The sequence below is a fragment of the Diabrotica virgifera genome, chromosome 4, assembly GCF_917563875.1.
Source record: "Diabrotica virgifera virgifera chromosome 4, PGI_DIABVI_V3a".
Taxonomy (NCBI): domain Eukaryota; kingdom Metazoa; phylum Arthropoda; class Insecta; order Coleoptera; family Chrysomelidae; genus Diabrotica; species Diabrotica virgifera.
Window position 1 is genome coordinate 24,660,729 of NC_065446.1, and position 25,778 is coordinate 24,686,506.

At 31.2% G+C, this 25,778-nt stretch overlaps 1 protein-coding gene across 1 annotated transcript in view; it reads left to right on the forward strand.

Moving 5' to 3' along the window:
• The window catches only part of LOC114338200 (cysteine sulfinic acid decarboxylase-like), a 120,217-nt gene that overhangs the window by 76,930 nt on the left and 17,509 nt on the right, over positions 1-25,778 (forward strand). Inside the window, exon 7 of the mRNA XM_028288786.2 lies at positions 7,841-8,032. Within this exon, the coding sequence (XP_028144587.2) occupies positions 7,841-8,032 (192 nt within the window). The remainder of the gene's footprint in view (positions 1-7,840; positions 8,033-25,778) is intronic.

The window sequence follows — 25,778 nt, forward strand, 5'->3', positions numbered from 1 at the left end:
TCAGAAATCTCTTTCCCTAAATGGTTGATTAGTTTCTTTTGAAGCTTTGTAAACTTGGTTTTTGTAGATCTATCATTTGCATATTGATAGCTGCTTTGTAAAAGACGGAGTAAACCAGCCATATCAGTTGTAAATTCTTTAACGACGCTAATAGTGTCGGGGGAGCTTTGGACATTATCAATCAGTAAGGACAATTGGTGGTAATTTAAAACGAATGGTGGGGTATGATTATCAATAAAATTTTCAAGAGTTTCCCGTGTAGATGGGACTTAAGAGCGCGGTTTTTTTGGTTTAGAGGATTTGGGTTTTGCAAACAGATTTTGTGATGAAATTGCTGAGTCTGAAGGAGGCGTATCAACTTCACCAATACTGCGTTTCATGGAAGAACTTGCGTTTTCACAAGTGCTATTAGAGTTTTCACTTAGATGTTGTGGCTTTATTACACTTGGAAGTACTGGAGCAGACTCACTGGTAGTGACAGAAGTCGAGCTTGAAGTTTTGTTTGTAGGATTGGTTGAAATGGTTGTTTCAGAAAATTGTGGTGATGTATCAGTTTTATTAGAGTTTTCTGCAGTTATATCTAATGGAAGAAGTGCTGATAGATTGGAGCATATTGCTTCCGAAGTTTGTGGAAACGGTATTGCCGCTGAATGTGGTTGATTGAAAGTGTTGCTATGAGTAGGAGTATTAGTAATTTCTTGGTCATGGAGATTTGTAGGTGTAGGTGATATGCTCGGATTTGATAATGCATCACTTGATGACTGCTGAGTGTTTGGTACCTTGTGTAATATACTTGTTGGAGCTGGTTGATTTGGTACTTCATTGTTTGAATCAATAAGAGTTGATTCCGTTACTGAACTGTTATTGCATGGGGATGATATGTGTCCTGTATTTTTGCAAATAAAGCAGGTGACAAAAATATGCGGAAAGGTGTTTGGTCGAAATTTATTAGAATAGAATCTGAAATTGATGACGTTATAGGGCTTACATAAACTTGCCTCCGAAAGCTCAATATGTGACTATATTCCGGAAGATTCGAGCTAATTTTCAGAAATGTTATTGGGGAAATAAGCTTTAAACCGATATTCTGTAATTCTTCAACTAATATTTGATGAGGAATTGACGGGCAGACACCAGACAAGACTAGTCTTTCTGCTGGAGAGACAAGTCTCCGTGCTGTTACAACTTCGCCGAGTACTTCTATAGAGCCATGTTGTGTCATGAAATTATCTACTACGGTTTTGTTTGCCAAATACATGCAGATTCTATTATGAGATAATCTAGATTAAAAAATGATATTTTTTGGGTTGATTATTGTGCCCAACGGAATTAAATAATCCTGCAGTTTAGCATTATCTATACAACTAAATACAATTGCTTGGGTCTTACTCGGAAAAGAATGTGAAGCGGCTGATGCATAACTGTTTGTGATATTCGAACGTTGATTTACTGGACTGGTTAGATCGGAAGGTGTGTTTACATTATGTGAAGTCATCTTAAACTGCGGTGGCGAAAGCTTCAGTCCGACTCTGGTAAGTGACAAGCCAACCGCATGTTAGCTAACCTCACAAAATGATTGTACGGTGGTGTATATTTATTATTTAACGTTTTCTTTTCACAATAATAAAGTAATAATTACGTATAGATGACTTACGTAGTAGTATCTAGTAGATAAACACTTTAATTTTAAAAATTATTTAATATTACCACTTGTTTTTAGTAAAAACTAGGAGTACAATATCAGTACAACTTAACCATACCTTGCCAGGGCCGGTCTCCAGTTATCAACTTTGTTTGCAGCATATCTCGCTTAGTTTTGATGTAATGGACCTTGAATATAGCTCATTTCGGTCTTGACGGTCCAGTTAGCTGGGGCTCAGTCGATCGACAAGTTTAGTGGATTTGCGATTTGCGGTCGCTGTTTCGAGCCTCAGCTAGGTCATGAAATTTATAAAAGGCCAACGCCGTAGTATAAAACTCAATAGAGTCTACGGCTTGGTCTGGAATAAACTGGCGTCTGATCGGCCTATGGAGGAGCGGTACGGGAAGGGATAAGGGCTTCCGGCTTGGTGATACTCCTCCATAGATCCCTACCGAAGGGCGTTGACGCCTAAGAACGGTGTATACAAATAAAGGTATTTTTAAGCACTAATCGACCGTTTCTCTGTTATTTCAAGTTGAATACACCAATTTAAGAATGTACCAAAAAACAAACTATTTTCACCTGCCATATCTCTTTTTGTGTTATAACTAGAAGATCTATGAAGGCAAGTGTCTCTTTGTTTTTTTATAACCTACAAAAATGTTTAATATAGTTTTTTTAGTTAGATGCATAGTTTTTAAGGTATTCGCAAAAAACCGTTCGAAAAGGTATTTGTTTCAATGAAAATGACCAATTTTCAACAACGAATATCTCAAAAAGTATTGAGTTTTGAAAAAAAAATTATAGAAGAGTTTTTGCTTAGAATTAGGTTCTCTAGCGAATTGCATGATAATTTTAACCAAAAAATTTTCCACCCCTAAGAAGCGGTGGGAACCACCCCCAAGATAAAAGCACACATCGGCATAGAGTAGACTTTGAATTAGGAGATAAGTAGAGGCTAGGCCCAAAATTTCATTAAAATCCATGCAGTAGGATAGAATTCGGAGGTAATATCCTATTCTTGCTCCCATTGACTGGCGTATTTAAGCTTTTTTGATTATTTGTTTTTGAGTAAACCTAATTATTTATAGGCTGCTTTATCCTCCTGATGAAAATATTACCATCTTATCTATGATATTTTGTTTGTTTATGCCTACCCTGTATTAAATTAAAATAGATCAAAAACAAGTGGTATATCATGATTTTGACAGCTTACCAGACTTATAAAAAATCAAATTATTCTTCTATTTAACAAAACCTGATCAAAAAAATAATCAAACTGTACTAAAAAACATAAGATTTCAGCAAAATTAGGTACACAGAAAATAAAAAATTTAGGACAGTAGGACGAGGACAATTTCTAAATTTTTTGCTACCGACGGCGACCGCGATCTTTAAAACCGCGTACTTTAAGTCTGCCGTGTATCACCGACGGCGAGCCGATTAAGTCCGCGATCTTTAAACCCGCGTACTTAAAGTTTGCGTGTGTATCACACGCTTTATTTTCATATAGTCTACCGTTTTTATGCAAAAAAATAAAACATCTTGTCGCGTATTTTTCATTTCTTAATACATTGTCAAGAACTATCCAACATAATAATACTAAATTAGAACAATAACAGAAAATATTACTCACAAGATTTTAACTAGTTGCAAAGCTACAACAAATGTTTAAAATGACCTCCTTCACTGGTAACAGAAAAATTTTATATTCATCATTGACACACGTACGGGTAATGGTATGCCACTGAGATATTTCAAATTGAAAATAATTTTTCAAATAAAACGTCTTAACGTTTACAAATAATTTAGAGTAAGTTTCTATAGGTATGGAAACTACCTCAAATACTTTCTAAGCATTAAGATGTTTTATTTTTTTTTTGTATAAAAACGGCCCCTCGTGTGAAAAAAGGCAAGATATATTTTTTTCACAAATTATAAAAGGAATTCAAAAATTATATTTAATTTGACATATCTCAGTGGAGTACTACTTTTTTCTTGAAAAAAATTCAGACCATTACCCCTACGCGCGCCAGTGATAAATATAAAATTCTTCTGTCACCAGTGAAGGAGCTTATTTTGAACATTCCCTGTCGCTTTGCTTAAAATTTGACGAGTAATATTTTCTGTTATTGTTCTATAGTTTGTTTTTAAACCAAGAGGAGTGATTCAAATTTCCCGCGTTGCAATGCTTGTTTGTCATTGGTCCAACGGCAAGTTTACTCCACTGTTATAAAATTTTGACACTAATGACATTTATCAAATTTTGACAGTATTGACATTTCTTAGGTTAATTAAGTTATTCCTTTAATTTTTAAATATTTAGTCTGCTTTTAATTAAAAAAGCAATGGCATGGCGACCGCGCAAGGTTCCGAGTCGCTAGACCACCACTCTTGCATTGCTAGTCGCGTAGAAATATACGGGAAATATGCGTAGAAAAACCCGCATACACCACTGGTGAATCACCAATTGCGTACTGCCGGTAGTGCCGGTATTACTTCTTGAGATCAAAGTGCCAACATAGAAGAGGTTTTACTGTCCCTCTTTGTATTGTACCTCACCTTTGCAGTGTACATCAACTTAACAAGAAAAGTTAGGTTATGTAGAGATGTTGGTGGTGGACATATACAGCATCTTGTTTGATTTTATTTAATATTGTTACTTATAATTTTGTTAATTCTTTTTATTTTTGATTCAAGTTCTATGTTAAAGGTTTTGATAATCAAATATCCTTAACTTTTGCGTTGTCCTGGTGATGACACACATATTAGCAATTAATTACAACAAAAGTTTTGACAGTTTTGTGGTTTGAAAGAAGTTAGAATTTTGAAATGTCAAAGATCTAAAAATTGTATAATTGAAATGAATTCCAGTGTGGAAGAGTTAGAGTTTCTTTATTTGTTTATTGTAGATAAAATATTGTATAAAACTGTGCGTGAAGTACTTTTTGCTAACTTACGCGGTGTATAGCACTCGTTCCGCTGTTGCGGGTGCTCTAAACATCACGTGCGTTCGCAAAAAGCATACTTCACGAACTGTTTCATAAATAACTGTTTTATGTATATTAATTATTGTTTAAATAAAAAAACGATTTTAATGGGAAATGCTTAAATCCTCGTTTTTTACAATGAAAAACCTTGAAACTTTTACAGAAAGTAGCTAATTATATGAAATACAAATAATTTCACTTTTTACGTTAATTGTTATTATGCTTCATAAATAAACAATAAAGTTTCAAATTTTTTGTCGATTCCGACTACTTTTCATGTTTGTACCGGGTGTCCCAATAAGAATGGCTCTCGGCCATATCTCAGGAACCGTTTATAGTAGAGCTTTGAAATAAAAAATTTTATAACAAAAGTTGCCTCAGGAAAAGCCTGGAAATTATTTTCGTAATTGTGGGTCCACCGCTAGAGGGCGTAATTGAATATCAAAAATTAAAAAATCTAAATTTTACAAAATTTTCCTAATGAAGGGGCCCTGGAAATCCGATTATTGTATTCTTCATCAAATTCTGCGCATATTTGATTTAACAAGTTTAACTCTACCTTTGCAAATAAGAGGTGGGGGTGAGTGGGAACCTTGTTATGAAAAAATGGCTGTAAGTTCGGTTCTGCTAAATCAAATTTTGAAAACTGGGTCTTGTTGAAGACAGATCTTTTTCTTCAATGTAAGCGTGATAATTTTGAACCATCCTAATAAGTAATAAGCCAGCTGGGAGGCGTTATTTAATTTTTTTCAGAAATCTAGTTTTCTTTGGAAAATATTAAATACAAGTATGCATTTTTAATCATACTTTATAAAATTAGATTAAATTGGCAATAGAATAGCGAAAACCGCATGTCGATACCTTTTTTCTATCTCAAGATATCTCGAGAAACGTGTAAATTTTATACATAACTGTTACTATCACCGGTAAACTAAGTTAATGAAAAGTAGTGTGCTGTGGAAAAAAACAAAATAACATTTTCCAGATGTCAACGTATAAAAATATAATTAATTAAAACAACAATATAAAGAGAAACAATACTATTAAAATTAAATATAACACAGAACAAAAAGAACTACTTAGTGACGACCTAAATATTCAAATTGTTGCCCATCATACACTACTCTAGAATATATTATCCAGAGAATACTAAACGTCATTCAAAGCATATCGAGAGCAGAAATTGAGACTGCTGCTCAATCTACTCTTGAAAGAGTAAATGTTTGCAAAGAAAATGATGGGCAAAAATTTGAACGTTTATGTCATCACTACATAGTTGTTTTTATTTCTTTGTAATAGGGCTTTTCAACGCTTCTCATTTGTTTCGAGCCTCTGTCATATGCCGTATAATCCGTGTATAATATTAATATACGAGATATGAACGAGGCTCGAAACAAATGAGAAGCGTTGAAAAGACCTAATATACGTTGACAGCTGGAAAATGTTTCTTTGTTGTTTCCATAGGACACTACTTTTAATGAATTTCGTTTACCGGTGACAGTAACAGTTATGTTTTTAAATATACACGTTTTGTAAGATATCTCGAGATAGAAAAAAGGTATCAACATGCGGTTTTCGCTATTCTGTTGCTAATTTTGTCTAATTTTGTAATATGGTATTAAAAATGCATGTTTGTATTTAATATTTTCCAAAGAACTCCAGATTTCTGAAAAAAATTAAATAACGCCTTCTAGCTGGCATATTACTCAGTAAGTTGGTTCGAAACCATAACTTTTACATTGACAAAAAAGATCTGTCTCCAACAAGACCAAGTTTGCAAAATTTGATTAAGCAGAACCGGACTCACAGCCAGTTTTTAATAACAAGGTTCCCACTCACCCCCACCTCTTATTTCCAAAGGTAGACCTAAACTTGTCAAATCAAGTATGCGTAGAATTTTATGAAGAATACGACGATCGGATTTCCAGTGCCCCTTCATTAGGAAAATTTTGTAAAATTTAGATTTTTTAATTTTTGATATTCAATTACGCCCTCTAGCGGTGGTCCCACAATTATGAAAATAATTTCCAGCCTTTTCCTGAGGCAACTTTTGTTATAAAATTTTTTATTTCAAAGCTCTACTATAAACGGTTCCTGAGATATGGCCGAGAGCCATTCTTATTGGGACACCCGGTACATCATAGGTTAAAATATATTTTAATATACATGACGATATATTTTAATGCTTGAAAAGTGTAAGACTAAAAAGTAAAAAATAAAAAAATTTGAAAAAGAAATTTTTAAGAAACTCTTTTCTTTAGTTACGAGTGACTAAAATTAGAAAATTATAAAAAAATCAACTAAAAAGCAAAAAATAAAAAAAAATAAACTAGAAGGATTACTAGAAAAAAAATTGTTAAACAGATTAAGAGGAAACAGTAGCGATCAACAGGTAGCGAAAACGCGTTCCAAGATTGCGGCTGTAATTTTGAATATTTTTTCGAGATATTTGGCACACGTTTTCGTAATATAATAAAGAATGGCGGTACAGAGCCCAATTTGAAAAATATATTAATATGTGGAAATTACTCTGTAATTAAATACAATATTAAAAAAAACGAGCCTGTACGGCCATTAAGAAGAACAAAAAAATACACTTTCTTCAAATAAACTTTTTATCCGATGCCTAGATTTTGTGTCATTTTGGAACTACTAAAATTTTTTATTTCATTAGTAGTTCCAAAATGACACAAAATCTAGGCATCGGATAAAAAAGTTTATTTGAAGAAAGTGTATTTATTTGTTCTTCTTAATGGCGGTACAGGCTCGTTTTTTAATATTGTATTTAATTACAGAGTAATTTCCACATATTAATATATTTTTCAAATTGGGCTCTGTACCGCCATTCTTTAATATATTACGAATACGTGTGCCAAATATCTCGAAAAAATATTCAAAATTACAGCCGCAATCTTGGAACGCGTTTTGGTTACCTGTTGATCGCTACTGTATCACCTTAAATATACAAAAATCTCATACATTCGTTAAACAATTTAAAAAATCCTAACATTTCTTAAAGAAAAGCGTGGGGCAAAAACCTTTTATTCGATAAAGACGCGCCCCACGCTTTTCTTTAAGGAATGTGTTAGATTTTTTCAATTGTTTAACGAATGTGTGAGATTTTTGTATATTTAATCTGTCTAACAGTTTTTTTTTCGAATAATCCTTGGAGTTTGAATTTTTTTATCTAATATAAAATAAATTTTAGGGTTCGTCTGGATTTGCGAATCATATTGATACGCTTATGGATATAGCTGAATATTTCGAGGAGCAAGTGAATAACCGATCGGAGTTCCTTTTGGTTTCCAAGAGGCAGTACATGAATGTTTGCTTTTGGTATTTGCCGAGATACTTGAGAGGGAAATCGAATATTTTCGAAAACATCGCTCAACTACAGAAGGTGGGTAAAGATAGTTTTTTCTATATAATATATGCAATAATTTAAGGAGAATATAAAATATGTTTTATTATATTTTTCTACTTTAAACGATTTACAGTACATTTGCAAACTGTAGGTACATACACAAAGTCCAATCCGACCTGTATATTAACAGATTAAAAATTAAAATTAAAAATGAATAAGTTGTCATGTGTAGGTTAAATTTTATGATTTATGAAGCTCCTGTAAATGTTGAAGTAAAAATTTTAAAACACACCTAAAATTAAAAATGACAACTTACTCATTTTCAATTTTAATTTTTAATTTGTTAACATTGAGCAGTGAACTTGCTTTTCTAACTATGCTTCCGTCTTCATCATTGATTCATCATTATCTGCTGCTAATACAATGAAACTTAAAGTTAACATCAACATAAATCAAAGAATTAATATTATAATTAAACTTGCCTCTAAGGAGAATACAGGGAGGTATTCTCCTGTATATAGGAAAATAGGTAGTTGAAATTGTCTATTATTATATAAGAAAAGTTTACAATTCTATATCCAGTCCATTTTACAAAAATTAGGAAATACCCATTTCTCGATCGGGGGTGAAAAATATACATTTCAAATAAATCCGGAATTGGACAAAATGGCTAATTCTAAGCAACTTTTGTTTATAAGTCAATGTTTTCCGAGTAATTTGCGAGTGAATTATTTTTAATAACATCCAATATTTATTGCAATCTGTCTTATCACCAAAGCTCGGATTTATAGGCAACAAAAATTGAAGAAAAAGGCGCCTATATAGGCAAAGATTTTTATTAAAAAAGGCAGGAATATTAACATTTAGGCAATAAAGGAATATAACTTATAATTTATTGTACAAAGTGAATTAACGTAATATTAACTTAAGGCAGGTATATTTACACATCATAATCATAACATTAGTATAAATAAACTAGTAACTAAATAACTGTTAATTAATAATTAAACATTGTAACCACTTAAAATTGTATTATTAATAGAAACAACTAAATGTTTTTTTCAATATTTTCGGTCTTAAAACTATGTCTTCGATCACTTAAAATTAATTTGTACATTGAAAACGAACGTTCGACATCGACAAAGGTAATTGGAGCATATTTCAGAGCGGATAATAAATCTGGCATAATTTGTAATTCCTCGGAAAATGTCCCATTCAAAACTTTAGCAACATTAGATAAAAACGAAAAACCTTCATTCTTGTCGAAGACATAATATTTCATTTTCTAAAAAATTAATTGACCGTTACTTCCAGGTGCCGATTTAATTTTCTTCTTTAAATTATCTATTAATTTTACTGACTCACACAAATTTATCTCATGTTTTTCTAATAAGGTAATTGTGGTAACTATTAATTTATAATTGTCATTGATATAAGCGAGTTCCTGTTTCAATTTGGGATTTTTTAATATTTTTTTTGCTTCTCGAATGGCTTCGGAAATATCATCATCAAATTCTTACATAACTAATTATATTTCATTGCAATGTTCAAAGTAAAAAAAACTGCTTCGAGCCAGGTTCCCCACCTTGTAATTACTGTTTTAGGTGGCAAAGGGACACCGGGAAGTCTTTCTTTATATATTTGCACCCTCAACGGAGCCTTTACAAAAACTTTTTTCTAAAAATTTATAAAATTATTTACCAACGGAAACAAATGTCTTATTTCTTCAGCAGTTCTATTTACCCCGTGGGCTACACAAGTGCAATGAATTAAATTAGGATAAAAAATCTTTAAATTAACAGCAGCTTTTAACATATATGCCGCAGCATCTGAAAGCATTAAAACTATTTTATTCACTGGTATAGGGTTGGGTAAAAAGAGGTTTGTTAAACTATCTTGTATAAATCGACTTATTGTTAAATTGTTTGTTTTTTCCAATTCTTTAACCGCAACTAAATAAGGTTTCCTCGCAAAGTTTTCGTTCAAAATTCCAATCATTAAATTAGCTATATACCTGCCGCATACATCTGTCGTTTCATCCACGATAATATACAAAAAATTGCCCTCTAACTCCCGCTTAATTTTTGAAATACATTCCACATAACATTTTCCCACAGTATGTTTTCTCAATGTACTCTCGTCCGGTAAGTATTTATTAAGATATTTTTCGAAAAAGCATTTAAAACTAGTAGGCTATTGATTATATTCAAAATAAGATAGCTAAAAGGAACTACAACGTTAACGGGGTTTTATTATTTCATATGGTCAATGGACATCTATATATGAAAAAACCGCGGAGTGCTACCATTTAAAGGGGTGCGTTTTTGAGAAATGGGTGAATTAGTCCCTGGGCACAGGTTATATTAGGGTGAGTTCTTTGCACTTTTGGTATAAACATACCTACATAAAAATTGTTGCTGGTTAAATTTCCTATCTAAATATCGCTTTTTAAAGTCAATGATACTTTTTTTTACAAAAATATATTCAATAGAAAAAGCACAAAGAAACCCAAAAGAAAGAAATTTTGTTTTTTGTCCCATAACTTTTGTTCACGAGGATATAGGTATAGACATTGCTTTACAGAAAAAAACCTACATATTTGTTCTTTAAAATGTTGTGTAGTAGAGGCAATTAGGATTTATAGTTTTCGAAATATGATTTTTCAAATTTCGCCACTCACAGCAATTTTGGGCAATTTTCCTTGTAATTTCGCAAATATTGTTCTGTAACTTTTTTCTACGTAACTTTAGGTATATGAAATGGTACACGTAATAGAAATAGAAATTAATTAGCTTTAAAATGGTCTACTGTCTAACGTTGTACGACTTTTTTTAAAGAGATTATGGTTTTTCAAAATTTTATACTTTTAACGATTTTTTATAATATAATATAAAAATAAAATTATACTATTATATGATATATTGTATATTATATAATATTATATTATATATAGTATATATAATATAATATTATATTATATAATATATAATACCTAATATAAAAAAAAATATTATTTTTTACATTTTTTACGATTATTTTTGAAATTTCTCATTATAACTTTTTTTCTTCTACATTCAGGTATATATTATATTATATAATAAAAAAAGCTTATTTTGTTTACTTTAAATTTTTGTATTACAAAAAATTCGAGGATTATTTTTGAATAAGATATTATTTTTCAAAATGTAATAAGTACTTGCAACGCTTTTTGATTTTAGGACTATTTTTTAAATTTCTCATTATAACTTTTTTTTCTTGTACATGAATATACTATATATTGCTGAATAAAGAGGGCTTACTTTCTGTTCTTTAAAATGGTGTATCATCTATATTTAAATAATGGAAACCGAGTGATTCTTTGATATTTTTTTACCTGTATTATTTAAAATTATTTCTTTTACAAAAATTACATAAACATTAGTCTTAACAAACATCACTTTAGTTAAAATTATTTAAACGTTGACATTTAAAAAATTTTAAAATCAAAGTCCATTTCTTCGTTAGCATTAGCTTCAATATCTTCCTCTGACACATCAGTTATCTTAGAGTCCCACAATTAGTACCCATGCACATGCACCCTTTGCAGAATATTGAAAAACTAATTCCTATCTTCCTACAACCGCAATTTTTTGTACATCCTTTGGTACATTTACATGCTATTTTTTCAAGCAAAGCTTGTGGTGCAGGAGCTTTGACAGTAAATATTGGAATTAATCTATATTTTGAAGTTTGCCCGGCCGAGTCAAGTGGATCGAAAGTATTACCTATAAAAAATAAGATTCAATCATAACACACAATCACATAAAAAAGTTATAAGGAGAAATTTAAAAAATATTCCTAAAATCAAAAATCGTTGCAAGTACTTACTACAATTTGAAAAAGCATATCTTATTCAAAAATAATCCTAGAATTTTTTATAATACACCATTTTAAAATAAACAGAATAAGCTTTCTTTTTTATTATATAATATATACCTAAATGTAGAAGAAAAAAAGTTATAATGGGAAATTTAAAAAATAATCGTAAAAAATATAAAAACTTGTTAAAAGTATAAAATCTTGAAAAAGATAACCTCTTTAAAAGAAGTCGTACAACATTATACAGTAGAACATTTTAAAGGTAATTGATTTCTATTCCTCTTACATGTACCATTGCATATGCCTAAAGTTGCGTAGAAAAAAGTTACAGAAAAATATTTGCGAAATAACAAGGAAAATTGCCCAAAATTGCTGTGAGTGGCGAATTTTGAAAAATCATATTGCGAAAACTGTAAATCCTAACGACCTCTACTAAGCATCATTTTAAAGAGAAAATATGTAAGTTTTTTTTCTGTGAAGCAATGTCTATACCTATATCCCCGTGGACAAAAGTTATGGGACAAAAAACAAAATTTCTTTCTTTTGTGTTTCTTTGGGCTTTTTCTTTTGAATATATTTTTGTAAAAAAAAGTATCTTTGACTTTAAAAAGTTATATTTAGATAGGAAATTTAACCAGGTACAATTTTTATGTAGACGTGCTTGTACCAAAAGTGCATAGAACTTACCCTAATGTAACCTGTGCCCAGGGACTAATTCACCCATTTCTCAAAAACGCACCCCTTTAAATGGTAGCACTCTGCGGTTTTTTCATATATAGAGATTCATTGACCATATGAAGTAATAAAACCCCGTTAACGTTGTAGTTCCTTTCTATAGTACATAATCAATAGCCTATAGGGTTATTAACTTTATATAGAGGAATGTTGGATGCAATCATCATCTGGCATAAATCAAATTTAAATGTGTCTTCCTCCTTTTTTTTGAACTGCTTAAACTATCCCGCAGAGATATTTGGGCTAACTTAGAGGAATTTAATTTCTCCAAATTACGTTTATGAAGTGGGGTTCCACAATGCTGGTCAATAAAGTACTTTTTTCTACTTGAAATCTGAGAATTTAAAAAAAATTATTAAAATTCTAAAACCGCTTTAGAATTTAGTTATGTTGTGGGACGAGAAAAAAGAGAAAAAATAAAACTTACCGATTTGCCGCATAGTTTACAAAATGCTCCATCTCCTTCTAGAGAAAGTTCCGAGTAAGGTGCGATCCATAGCCTTAATTTAGATGTCATCTTTTCACACAAATATTTAAAACGTTTTAAAACGTGTTCTTTGCTTTTCGGTATACGCAACAAAACTAAACTAGGATATAGCAATTTGTGACTAAACTCTGATACAGTAACCGACTGTACAACTGATAATAAACTAATAAAGCTTAGGGATTTCCAAATAGTTAACCCTCAAGTCTCGATCAGGTACATTTTCCTAGAAATCTGTTATATAAACAAACCATTGGTATTTTATTATTGACCCAAAATTTTATTATAGAATGGTTTAGTAATAGAATAATATCATGGGTAGTACCATGAAATTAAAAAAAAACACAAATAGGCGGAATTTACGAAAAAAGGCAAAAAGTGCAAAAAACAATTATAATAGGTAAAATAGGCAAAAAAAGGCATTTTGCCTATAATCCGAGCTTTACTTATCACAAATAAAAAGCAATATATACAATTATTGTGAGTGTGAGTTGCGAGTGAATATGTTTATTTTTAACAACAGGAAAACATGTTTTTGGACGTTCTTTCACAACTCAAAAAAGTGAAAAAATGGTGTACCTATGCATGAAGTCTGTAGACCCAGTAGAAGCAGAGTTGTTGTTAATGAAAAGTAAGATGATATTAATTTGTCAATATCCAAATTGAATATTTCAATGTGCAATAATCAAAAAACGGAGTAGGTACTTTTCGGAGAAAATTCACTTCAACTTTTTAAAGCGTTTTAAAAAACTTTTATTTTTGATTTTTAAAAAAAGTTCTACCATTAAATGTAAGTGAGTTGAAAATACGGTAGTTAAAACGGCCGAACTAATCACGAGTGTATGCAAATTTTGAACAACCGAAGCATAATCAAATTTGTCTAACAGGAAAACAAAAAGTCCAAAATAATCAGAAAAGCAAGCCGTATATTTTATTATTTTTTAAGTTACTTTGAAAAAAAAGGAATTTTGTTCAAGAATTTTTACTTTTTAAAGATACACGCTTTTAAGTATTTGAAAGTATTTTCTTTAATGTGCCGTACCCATTTGCATGATATTTAGTTCATTCAATTGATATACATAAAAAATTCTGACAATTATTATTCACGTTCATAGTAGGCATGTCTTACCAAAGGGCCCATAGTAGGCATGTCTAATTAAGGGTTTAATTTTTAAACCCTTATGTAATCCTCTAATTATTAAATCTATTTTTTTCATATATTTTATATGTTTTCGATGTTAGTCTCTGATAGAACAGAAATATTATTTAACTTCATTGTTCATCGTAATAGCTTTGTAGTTTATTGTTACTATAGTCCAGAAAGCCACTGCGCATCCGCTAGGAAAACTATTCTAATCCGGATTTTTTGCACAATCTTACTCAAAAAGGACTCCTTTTAACAAATTTGCATGTTGCCAGGACCAAAAGGTGGTCAAAACTTTTTTAAACGTTTTTTTTTTTTGTTTTTTTCCTAAAATTATTTTTTTTGCATGGAACAAAGTTTTTTTAAGATTTTTGGATCATTACAAACAGAAAAGGTCTTTAGTGACTTTTCTCTAAAAATGATAGTTTTTGACATATAAGCGATTAAAACTTGAAAAATTGCGAAATCGGCCATTTTTAACCCTCAAAAACTATGTGAAAAACTGAAAATTTAAATATTGCCAAAGTAGGTAGATACTCTTTAAACATCGGTTGATGGAATCCCGAAGAGTTTTTTGCGATACAATATTCAAAACTCCTTTGTTTTTTAATTGCTACTCAAGCGTGCGCGACACTATTTTCCACCGACAGTATGGTGGAAATGAAAGGAATAAATTCGTTATTTCGTAAACCGGCGACTTTAAGAAAAAAACCCGAAACAGGTCGATTTTTTTAAGTTATGATATTGTGGCATATATGGTATAATAGTGACGTCATCCATCTGGGCGTGATGACGTAATCGATGATTTTTTTAAATGAGAATAGGGGTCGTGTGCTAGCTCATTTGAAAGTTTATTCAATTTTCTATTCAGTAATATAAACTTTTATATAATTATTTATACAGAGTGTCCTTCTACTTCTTTTTTGTCAAATAATTTAATTTAATAAAAAATTTTTGGACACCCTGTATAAATACTTATGTAAATGTTTTCATTACTGAATAGAGAATTGAAGAACCTTTCAAATGAGCTACCACACGAACCCTATTCTCATTTAAAAAAATCATCGATTACGTCATCACGCCCAGACGGATGACGTCACTATTATACCATATATGCCACAATATCATAACTTAAAAATAAAAATCGACCTGTTTCGGGTTTTTTCCTTAAAGTTGCCGGTTTACGAAATAACGAATTTATTCCTTTCATTTGCACCATACAGTATACACATGCAACGGTGTCGCACACGCGTGATTAGAAATTAAAAAACAAAGAAGTTTTGAATACTGTATTGTATTGCAAAAAAACTTTTCGAGATTTTATAAATCGATGTTTAAAGAATATCTACCTACCTTGGCAACATTCAAATTTTAAGTTTTTCACATAGTTTTTGAAGGTTAAAAATGGCCGATTTCGCAATTTTTCAATTTTTAATCGCTTATATGTCAAAAACTATCAACTTTACAGAAAAGTCACCAAAGACCTTTTCTGTTTGGAATGATCCAAAAAACCTAAAAAAACTTTGTTCCATGCAAAAAAAAATAATTTTAGGAAAAAAAGAAAAAAAAACGTTTAAAAAATTTTTGACCACCTTTTGGTCCTGGCAACATGCAAATTGGTTAAAAGGAGTCCTTTTTGAGTAAGATTGTGCAAAAAATCCGAATTAGAATAGTTTTCCTAGCGGATGCGCAGTGGCTTTCTGGACTACTAGTTAATATCTGTGTATATTAATTTAATGTGCATTACAGGGGAGTATCACGGATTACAATGATTATTTAGTGTGGGAGATGGTCATAGTATTACAAGCTGCTGATATATTGATGGATTCGACCGTTACTTGATGGAAGTTCATTTTATCTAACAATAAAACACTGAAAACGTTTGTTTGCTATACTTCCACAAAATTTATTATAACTATGTGACTATGTGTTTCGGCAGAGTGCCTTTCTCAAGTGATTTAGTTTACTATGGGTTTGCCTTTTTAGGCTTTTAACTGAAGAGGTTGAGGAGTGGGGAGCTGTTTGTGTCGAGTTGGTCATTCAGAATTATATCTGTATTTTTAATTTATTAATTTCCATAGATTCTAATAAAGATAGCTTAAGGCCTTTATTTTGAATAAGCAGAATTTGAAACTCTTCATTAAAAGAATGATTATGATCTAGAAGGTGAAGTGCGTATGTATAAGTGTCTGTTTTTCTATTGTTGAAAGCTCTTTTGTGTTCTGCTATCCATTTGTTAAAGGTTCTGCCAGTTTGACCGATGTAAATTTTCTGACAGTCACCACAACTTAGTTTGTAGACACAACTCTGTAGTTGTTTTCTCTTTCGGCTCTTATTGTTCTTAATATATTTGCTTAAGTTGTTGTTCTTCTGCTCAGAACCCAGTACCTTCTGCTCTATCACATATACTGGCAAGATAACAACAAAAATAGCCAGATACTGTAACGGTACCAAATTTATTTGAAATTTCGATCTAGTTTACATTTGTAACATTTTCGTTACACCCTATATGTCATAATCGTTGAACTAATATTTGTTTTCAGAGATTGTTGAGTCTCGCTAATCTATCGCTTTGGAGTGTGTAGGTATGACGTAGTTTGTTTCCCACAGTATTAAATCGATAGATTCTTATTTCCTCGATTCTCGTGCGTGTTTGTATCTCTATTATTTTTAATTTATCTAACAACCGACAAAGGAATTTTGGTCATAATTCTTTGGTAAGTAGCCTTAAAGTCGGGTTTTTTTTTTTTATTTTAGAGTTGGAATGTCGATAAGAGCCTTTGAGTGTGTTTATATAATCCAACAAATGTTCTTTTTAATGACGCATATGAGAACGGGCCTTGGCTGTGAATGCGTCCAAGTCAGCGTTTTTTGTGAGAAAAAAAGGCGGTACGAAATATTGAGATCTGCTTGTTTGCTTTTTTTTGTGATTGGTCGAGCTGTTTTGGTATACGCCAGAGGGTTCAACTTGAAGCGTAAATTGCAACTTCTTTTTGGTTGAGATTTGATTGATTGGTTTTGGATCTGATGTTGGTAGAATGGGAGGTAACTTCTTTTTTTTTAAGAGGGAACCCAGGTTTGAGGAGATCGGTCAAGCAGCTCCATCTGGGCCGTCTTGAAGTTGAGTTCTGTTAGGTCCGTCTTCAAGTTCAGTTCTGTTGTGGCCGTCATCAAGTGAAGTTTAGTTTTGAGTTGCAGTTAGTTTCCAGTGAAGTTAAAATGTAGTTACGCCAGAGGGTTCAACTTGAAGCGTAAATTGCAACTTCTTATTGGTTGAGATTTGATTGATTGTGTTTTCGACCTGATGTTGGTAGACTGGGAGGTAGCTTCTTTTTTTTTAAGAGGGAACCCAGGTTTGAGGAGGTCGGTCAAGCAGCTCCATCTGGGCCGTCTTTAAGTTGAGTTCTGTTAGGTCCGTCTTCAACTTCAGTTCTGTTGGGGCCGTTATCAAGTGAAGTTTAGTTTTGAGTTGCAGTTAGTTTCCAGTGAAGTTAAAATGTAGTTACAAGTTTTTCCGGCCGGCTGGCTAAATCTCTGAGAGTTTGGCTCAGCTCGGCACACATGGCGGACAGAGACGTGAACTCCGGCAATTATTTTAGCTGTTGTTAGGCTATTGTCGATATTTGTTTACCACTTTTGGTATCATTTTTACATGCAGTGAGATCCAGGAATTATGCAGAAGAAGTTTTCGTTTTGTGTTACTAGATCCAACACCCTAGTTAAAGCATGAAGTTTGCTTCCATTCTAATATTTTTATTCCGTTTAATGAACTTTAAACAAATCACTTTTAATATTTTTGTTCAGTAGAACTAATTTGTTTTTGAGAATGCAGAATGCATACAATGCTGAATTTTTCTATAAAGATTTTTCTATGAACTATGGTTTCATCAACTATGTACTGTTGCTCTATCAATCATTTATAAAGTGACTTTAAAGTGAAGTGAAATCGCGCCTTGGACTTAACAATCACCAAGAAGAACCGGGACAATGATTGTAACACAAGGTATAATTTTTTGCCCTGTAGAACTTTTTTTTTTTTGTTTGGTAATCTCGATCTCAATTCGTAACACCATGAGATCACAGATTCATAAATTCACTTTTTTGTTCTAATAAATAAGGTTTGATTTTCAAAATACAAATTTATTATTTCTCTTTTCCTTCTCTCTTGTATCGTAAGAACAATAAAGAATTGGCTGAGTATAGAGTAGATAAGGTAAGTCACGATATATTTGTTTTCACGATATATTTGTTTTCACATCATATTTGTTTTCATATAAAAGTATTTTACATATTTTTTATTTGACTATGTTTTTGTTTTATTTTGACTTTCCTTTATTATTTCTATTTTTTGTATATTTTTGGTTCCCGTAAGGTAACCAGTGGCGCCCAATATATATATATATATTTTTTTGACATCCTTATTTTGATTTTACTATGTTTTTTCATCTCTAAGCTAATAAGAGTATACTAACAACATCCCTTAAAAATTCACCCCACATCTTTTCCGATTCTGAGCTACTGAAACCATGTTCTTCATTGTGTAACATCCCCTTATATGACATTCAACATCTTATCAAAATGCTATTCCCTTTTCATGTTACAATACATAAAAAAGAAAGGAATAACACCAACTTTCAGCGCTGGCAAGATAACAACAAAAATAGCCAGATACATAAAAAAGAAAGGAATAACACCAGCTTTCAGAACTAACAACAACTTAAGCAAATATATTAAGAGCAATAAAAGCCGAAAGAGAAAACAACTACAGAGTGGTGTCTACAAACTAACTTGTGGCGACTGTTCGAAAACTTACATCGGTCAAACTGGCAGAACCTTTGACAAACGGATAGCAGAACACAAAAGGGCTTTCAACAAAAGAAAAACAGACACTTCTACATACGCACTTTACCTTCTAGCTCATAATCATTCTTTTAATGAAGAGTTTCAAATTCTGCATATTCAAAATAAAGGCCTTAAGCTTTTTTTATTAGAATCTATGGAAATTAATAAATTAAAAAATACAGATATAATTCTGAATGACCAACTCGAGACAAACAGCTCTACACTTCTCAACCTCTTCAGTTAAAGACTTAAAAAGGCAAACCCATAGTAAACTAAATCACTTGAGAAAGGCACTCTGCCGAAACCGCTGTAGTCACATAGTTATAATAAATTTTGTGGAAGAATAGAAAACAAACGTTTTCAGTGTTTTATTGTTAGTTGCTAATATACAATACTGCATATTATGATGTATAATAATATTGTACAAAACAATATTTGTCATGTTTGGATGAAATGTCTCCTTAGCAGTTGCACACTGACACTATAAATTTTGAATAAGGTGGGAACAATACAATAAATCTTTGATAACGCTTTATTAACCAAAAACCATTCTACAATGTTCTTTCCTATTTTCATATCAGTTTTTGCTACGTAAAACTGCAATAGTCCATTTACATGGTGTTCCATTAAAAATAAAGCTTGGTGTCCATTATAAAAATCGACGGGGATCTCTCTCTCTCTCTCTCTCTCTCTCTCTCTCTCTCTCTCTCTCTCTCTCTCTCTCTCTCTCTCTCTCTATCTATCTATCTATCTATCTATCTATCTCTATCTCTCTCACTCTCACGACTTGTTCAGTAGTCTTCTTAAAACAGTCTTAAAAAGCTAACTGAATTAAATTGTCACATTTTGTTTTTGATTTGGTTGAAGGTTTACAAAAGCGAAATTAATTAGGTTTGACTTTCATGGATTTTCCCATTTTCCGACAAGTTATTAGTGAATAAATAAATGCTAGGTAGTAATTTAGTTTCCCAGTGGAAATTGCATAGGTTTTCATTATATATATTTAATAGATGCTATAAACTTTTGTATTATGTACTCAGAATTCCAATTTACAATGGAAAACTAAATAGAAATAATTTATTTAAACAAGCACTAAATCTGATGATTTGCAACTTGAACGGTTTTGAAAGTTTATTTATCAAACGCATCAGGAAATTTTATAATTGTGCAATTAATTAATTTGGTGATAATTAATTATTAGTTTTGTTTGTACAATATCACCGCATATAATGAAAAACTGACAGTAATAGTCCAGGGCGGATCTGTGAAAAAACGTCTATTATTGGATGTGCGAGAGCATTCGGATTTTTGCATATTAGCCCAGTAAATGGCCGGTTTGGCGTGTAATTTTCAGGGGCAAGACGGATTTGCTTGAAAATTTGGATTTAGGTTCTACTTACCCTATATTTCAAAGTTGAAATTGCGCCGTTGGTTGCTTTTACTTGGGGGGTGAAATTTACCCCTTCTCGGGGGTGAAAAAACATATGTTTAAAATAAGTCTGAAAATGGATAAATTGACTAATTCTAAGCAACTTTTGTTCTATAAGGTTTTTTAACTGCTTTAATACTTTTCGAGTTATTTGAGAGTGAAAATGTGCATTTTTCAACAAAAAAAACACGTTTTCTGGCAGTGTTTCGCAAATAACTAAAAAACTAAGTACTTTATCGAAAAAAATATTCTTAGAAAAAATGTAACCTGTAAAAAAAGGAACAAATTAGTGTATTCACTTGGACTATAAACCCAGAAGAAGCAAAGTTGTATATCATGAAAAATACGTTCTTACTCGTAAAATTCCGATTCGAATGTTTCAAGCTGAAGTAACCAAAAAATGAAGCACTTTTCGCAGAAAACTCATAAATACTCTTTTAAAGCGTCTAGAAATATACCTACTTATTTTTATTTTTCATAAAAGTTTGTAGCATCAAAATTATGCAAATTGCGCTCAAAATAAAGTTGGCCCGTTTTTTTTATATATAATAAGTCGTGAAAATCTCCCCCTATTTAACATGCCAAATGAAATTAATCGTTACTGCTTTACCATTTACTTTATATATGTATTGCTAATATGATCTGTAAGTTTGACCGGTTTGAAGTGCTTATTTTTGGAAAAATTTGGTTTTATATTAAAAAAAATTTTTTTTATTTTGGAAAAATTACACTCTTTTCAAAATAACTTCAAAAGTATTAGTGTTACGAAAAATCTTAAACAGTAAAAAAATATAGTTTTTACTCGCATAAACACTCCATTTTTTTTTAAATTTTATGTAAGATAAAAATTGGGTAAGATATGGCTGTTAAAAATGTGCATACACTGGTGATTAGTAACACGTTCAAGCCCTTTTAACTCAAACTCTTTTAAAAAATAAGGGATTAAAAAAATATATTTACGCACTCTTATTGCCCTTAGAAAAACCTACAAATTGGTTTTTTTTAGCACTTTATAGCTTAAAAAGTAACCTAGTTATGAGTAAAAAACCAACAACATACAGGATGGGGCATTAGTGCGAAGAAGTCCAATTACTCGTTTGTAGTAAGAGATACGAAAAAAGGTATTTAGATAAAGTCGGGGCACAGATAGGACCATACCCTAAATATATTTTCAAATATACAAGGTCACTCGTATTGACAGGGTGACACAAATTTATGTTTTTTTAAATGGAATACTCTGTATATTATTGCATTTTTGGATTCTCCTTGATGTCTTTTCTCTTAAAATAAAGGATTTTGTACTATTATATGAGATAGTTTAAAAGATATTTATCTATGGTTTTTGTAATTTCGTTGTAAGTCCATAACATATTAGGATACATTTATATTTTAAAATAATTTACATATAAAATCAGAGTGTGTAGTGAATTTTGAGAGTAGTTTTTTTAAATGGAATACTCTGTATATTTTTGCATTTTTGGATTCTCCTTGATGTCTTTTCTCTTAAAATAAAGGATTTTGTACTATTATATGAGATAGTTTAAAAGATATTTATCTATGGTTTTTGTAATTTCGTTGTAAGTCCATAACATATTAGGATACATTTATATTTTAAAATAATTTACATATAAAATCAGAGTTTGTAGTGAATTTTGAGAGTAAACTAAATGTAAGGCCAAATACTTACCATGCCGGGTTAGTATAATAAGGTTTATTTTCCTGGTTTTTCCCTCGTGACTTATTATGAGATCACTAACACGGGAATTTTGATCAAATACTACAATTTTTACTACAAAAGTTAAAGTTGATTTACAGAGGAAAAGACATCTTCCAATAAAGTTGTCGAAGCAACGCAACTCATAAATATTGGCAGTATCATTTTAGTCATCGAATTTATAATGTATAATTCAAGCAATTGAACTCCGTAATTATGTTAATGTTTACATTACTGAATGGAGAGTTGAATAACCTTTCAAATGCGCTACCACACGAATCCTATTCCCTATGTAAAGATAAGGGGTGGGGGAAGTGGAAGGGAAGGGGTTGACAAATGACAGATGTATGTACAAATACTGCAAATACTGCCAAATATCGAGGTGGACTGTTTTCTTTGGCCCACACTGTATACACAATGTAACTATTCGAATTTCTTCTCAAGGGGTCATTTTTATAACGGTAGAAATTATGTGGCAAAAAATTTAATCAGTAAAGGAATCTAAGTTTAATGTGACCGTATAATTAGATAATTCCAAATTGCTTGAATTTACAATTATATGATTTTTTTATCATAGGGGTAGTTTTCACCCCTAAAAAATTAAAATCAACTAACGGCAGTATTCACATTTTGAAATAAAAGGTAAATATAACCTAAATCCAAATTTGAATGCAAATCAGTAACGACATGGTATTCAATTACATTGTTTGTTTGAATTGTAACTATTCTAGGGGGTGAAATTTAAGGGTTAAACTGTGACAAAATCTTAAACTATGTTATTTCATGTTAATTGACATTCCTTCATTTTATTAAAATATGATTTGAATCAATTACCCGCTTTAATTTACAATTATACGATTTTTTTATAATAGGGGTTGTTTCCTCCCCTAAAAAATAAAAAGCAACCGACGACACAAATTTAACTTTGAAGTGAAGGGTCAGTAGAGCCTAAATCCTAATTTTCATGCAATTCGGTGCTGCCCCTTAAAATTACACGGTATCGCCGTATTTCCCGTTCATTTACTGGGCTATATAAAGTTAGGTGACAGCTTCAATAATAATAATTAACTTATGCTCCTTCTCAAATATGACCGGAACATTAATGAAAAAATTAAAAATATGAAAATTTCGAAAAACATCGATATTGTTCTATTTCTTTGCTTATAACTTTAAAACGATTCATTATGGAAAAAAGTCGTGAGGAAATAAATTAAAGACAATTGAATTTTGTGTCATATTAGTCCGGTTAAAAATGTCTTAAATTATGAACCTTTCTGCAAAAAAACAATAAATACAAAATAAAGGGGCAAAATAATCTTGTTTTTATTCAATATTTTTCAACCACTTTCGTAGCACTTACAACCTTCGTAATTCGCTTAGAAAATTCTTACAACATACTTAAATCGTCCACGAAATTTCATTAAAATTGACTTAATAGATTCTGCATAATAATTTCCAACCTAATTTTTTTTAAATTAAATTTTTTAAAAAACTTTCTGAACAAAAAGTAGACTATTTAGAAGTTTTCAAATTTTTTTACATATAAACAGGCTCTCTACCTATCTAATACACTTTACAGAACTAAAATTGGATTATTTAAGCGGCCTCAGCACTGTTTTAAAGTTATAAACAATTTTTTGGCTTATAAACAAATACAGTGAGGACGTTTGAGTTGGAATAAATTCATTTTTCAGTTGTAGATCAAATAAACATTTTGTTCTGTTTTAGGACAACAGTAAAATGCATTTTGAATTAAATAAATTATAATACTTTCTTCTTTTTGTCTCAATTAATTAAAAAAAAAATTGGGCACCCTGTGTAAATAATTATGTTAATGTCTATATTAACGAATAGATAATTGAACACCCTTTCGAATAATCTAGCACACGACCCCTATTCTTATTTAAAAAAATCATCGATTACGTCATCACACCCAGATTTATGACGTGACTAGTATGATATATATGCCAAAAAAATATAGTTTAAATATAAAAATCGACCTGTTCCGGGATTTATCTCCAGAGTCGCCCATTCTCGAGAAAATGAATTTATTCCAGCTCAAACGTTCTCACTATATTTGTTTATAAACCAAAAAATTTTTTATAACTTTAAAAGACTGCTGAGGCCGCTTAAATAATCCGATTTTAATTGTGTAAAGTGTATTATTTAGATAGGTACAGCGCCTCTTGATATGTAAAAAAATTAGAAAACTTCTAAATGGTCTACTTTTTATTCAGAAAGTTTTTAAAAATTTGAACTTTTTTAAAAAAATTTAGATTGTAAAATTATTATGCAAAATCTCTTATGTCGATTTTAATGAAATTTGGTGGGCGGATTAAGTATGTCGTAAGAACTTTCTAAGAGAATTACGAAGGTTCTACGTGCAACCAAAGTGGCTGAAAAATATTGAATAACCACAGGCTTATTTTGCCCCCTTATTTTGTATTTATTGCTATTTTGTAGAAAGGGTAATAATTTAAGACATTTTAAACCAGTCATGTATCATACAAAATTCAATTGACTTTATTGTATTTCCTTACGACTTTGTTTCTAAATGAATCGTTTTAAAGTTACAATGAAAGTTGAAAAAAATCGATGTTTTTCGTAATTTTTAAATATTTTAATTTTTTTATTAATGTTTCGGGCATATTTGAGAAGGAGCATAAGTCAATTATAATTACTGAAGTTGTCACCTAATTTTATCTACAAAAATCCGAATGCCACCTCTCACATCCACCTCAAAACAGATCCGTCTTGCTCTATAAAGTATGATGTAAATGTAGTTGCTGATTTTAAATGAAATTAAAGTTGTAGTTTTATAATACAGTCCTGGTGTGCGAGCTTGTATTTAGAGGCCTGGCAAGATAGTTCTGTACAATGATCCTTTTCCTTTATACGAAAAAATCATTTAGCCTCACTAAGGTTACTTAGTTAGTTACTTACGGAAAAAGCCCAGGACCTGACATGCTTCCTATCGACTTTGTAAAAATTATAGATGAGCAGCATATTGATGCTTTAGTGATACTCTTGAACAAAATTTATCGCTCAGACACATCATACAGAGAATGGTTAGCGTCAATCTTTATTTGTCTCCCTACAGAATAACGCAAGAGAATGCGGCGACTACCGCACCATTAGCTTGATGTCCCATGTGCTAAAGCTAAAGTTGTTACTGACTGAAAGTCATACATAACCGAATATATCATAAACTATACATAGACATTACTTAATAATACGCAATTTGGGTTTCGCAAAGGCCTAGGAACTAGTGAAGCCTCGTGAAGCTCTTTTTTCACTTAACATTCTTATACAAAGGTGCCTGGACGTCAATCAAGATTAATCCATGTCAACAATTATTATTGCATGTCCTGGAATCAAAGAAGATAGACTACAATGACATCAGGATTACATTAAATTTATACTATAAGCAACGAACAAAAGTACGTGTTAACGATCAGCTATCAGAGGAAATTGAGATCATAGGTGGAGTGAGACAGAAATGCGTGTTGTCGCCAACTCTTTTTAATGCCTATTTGGAAAAGATCTTGAAGAAGGCTCTTAACCCTAGAATACGGG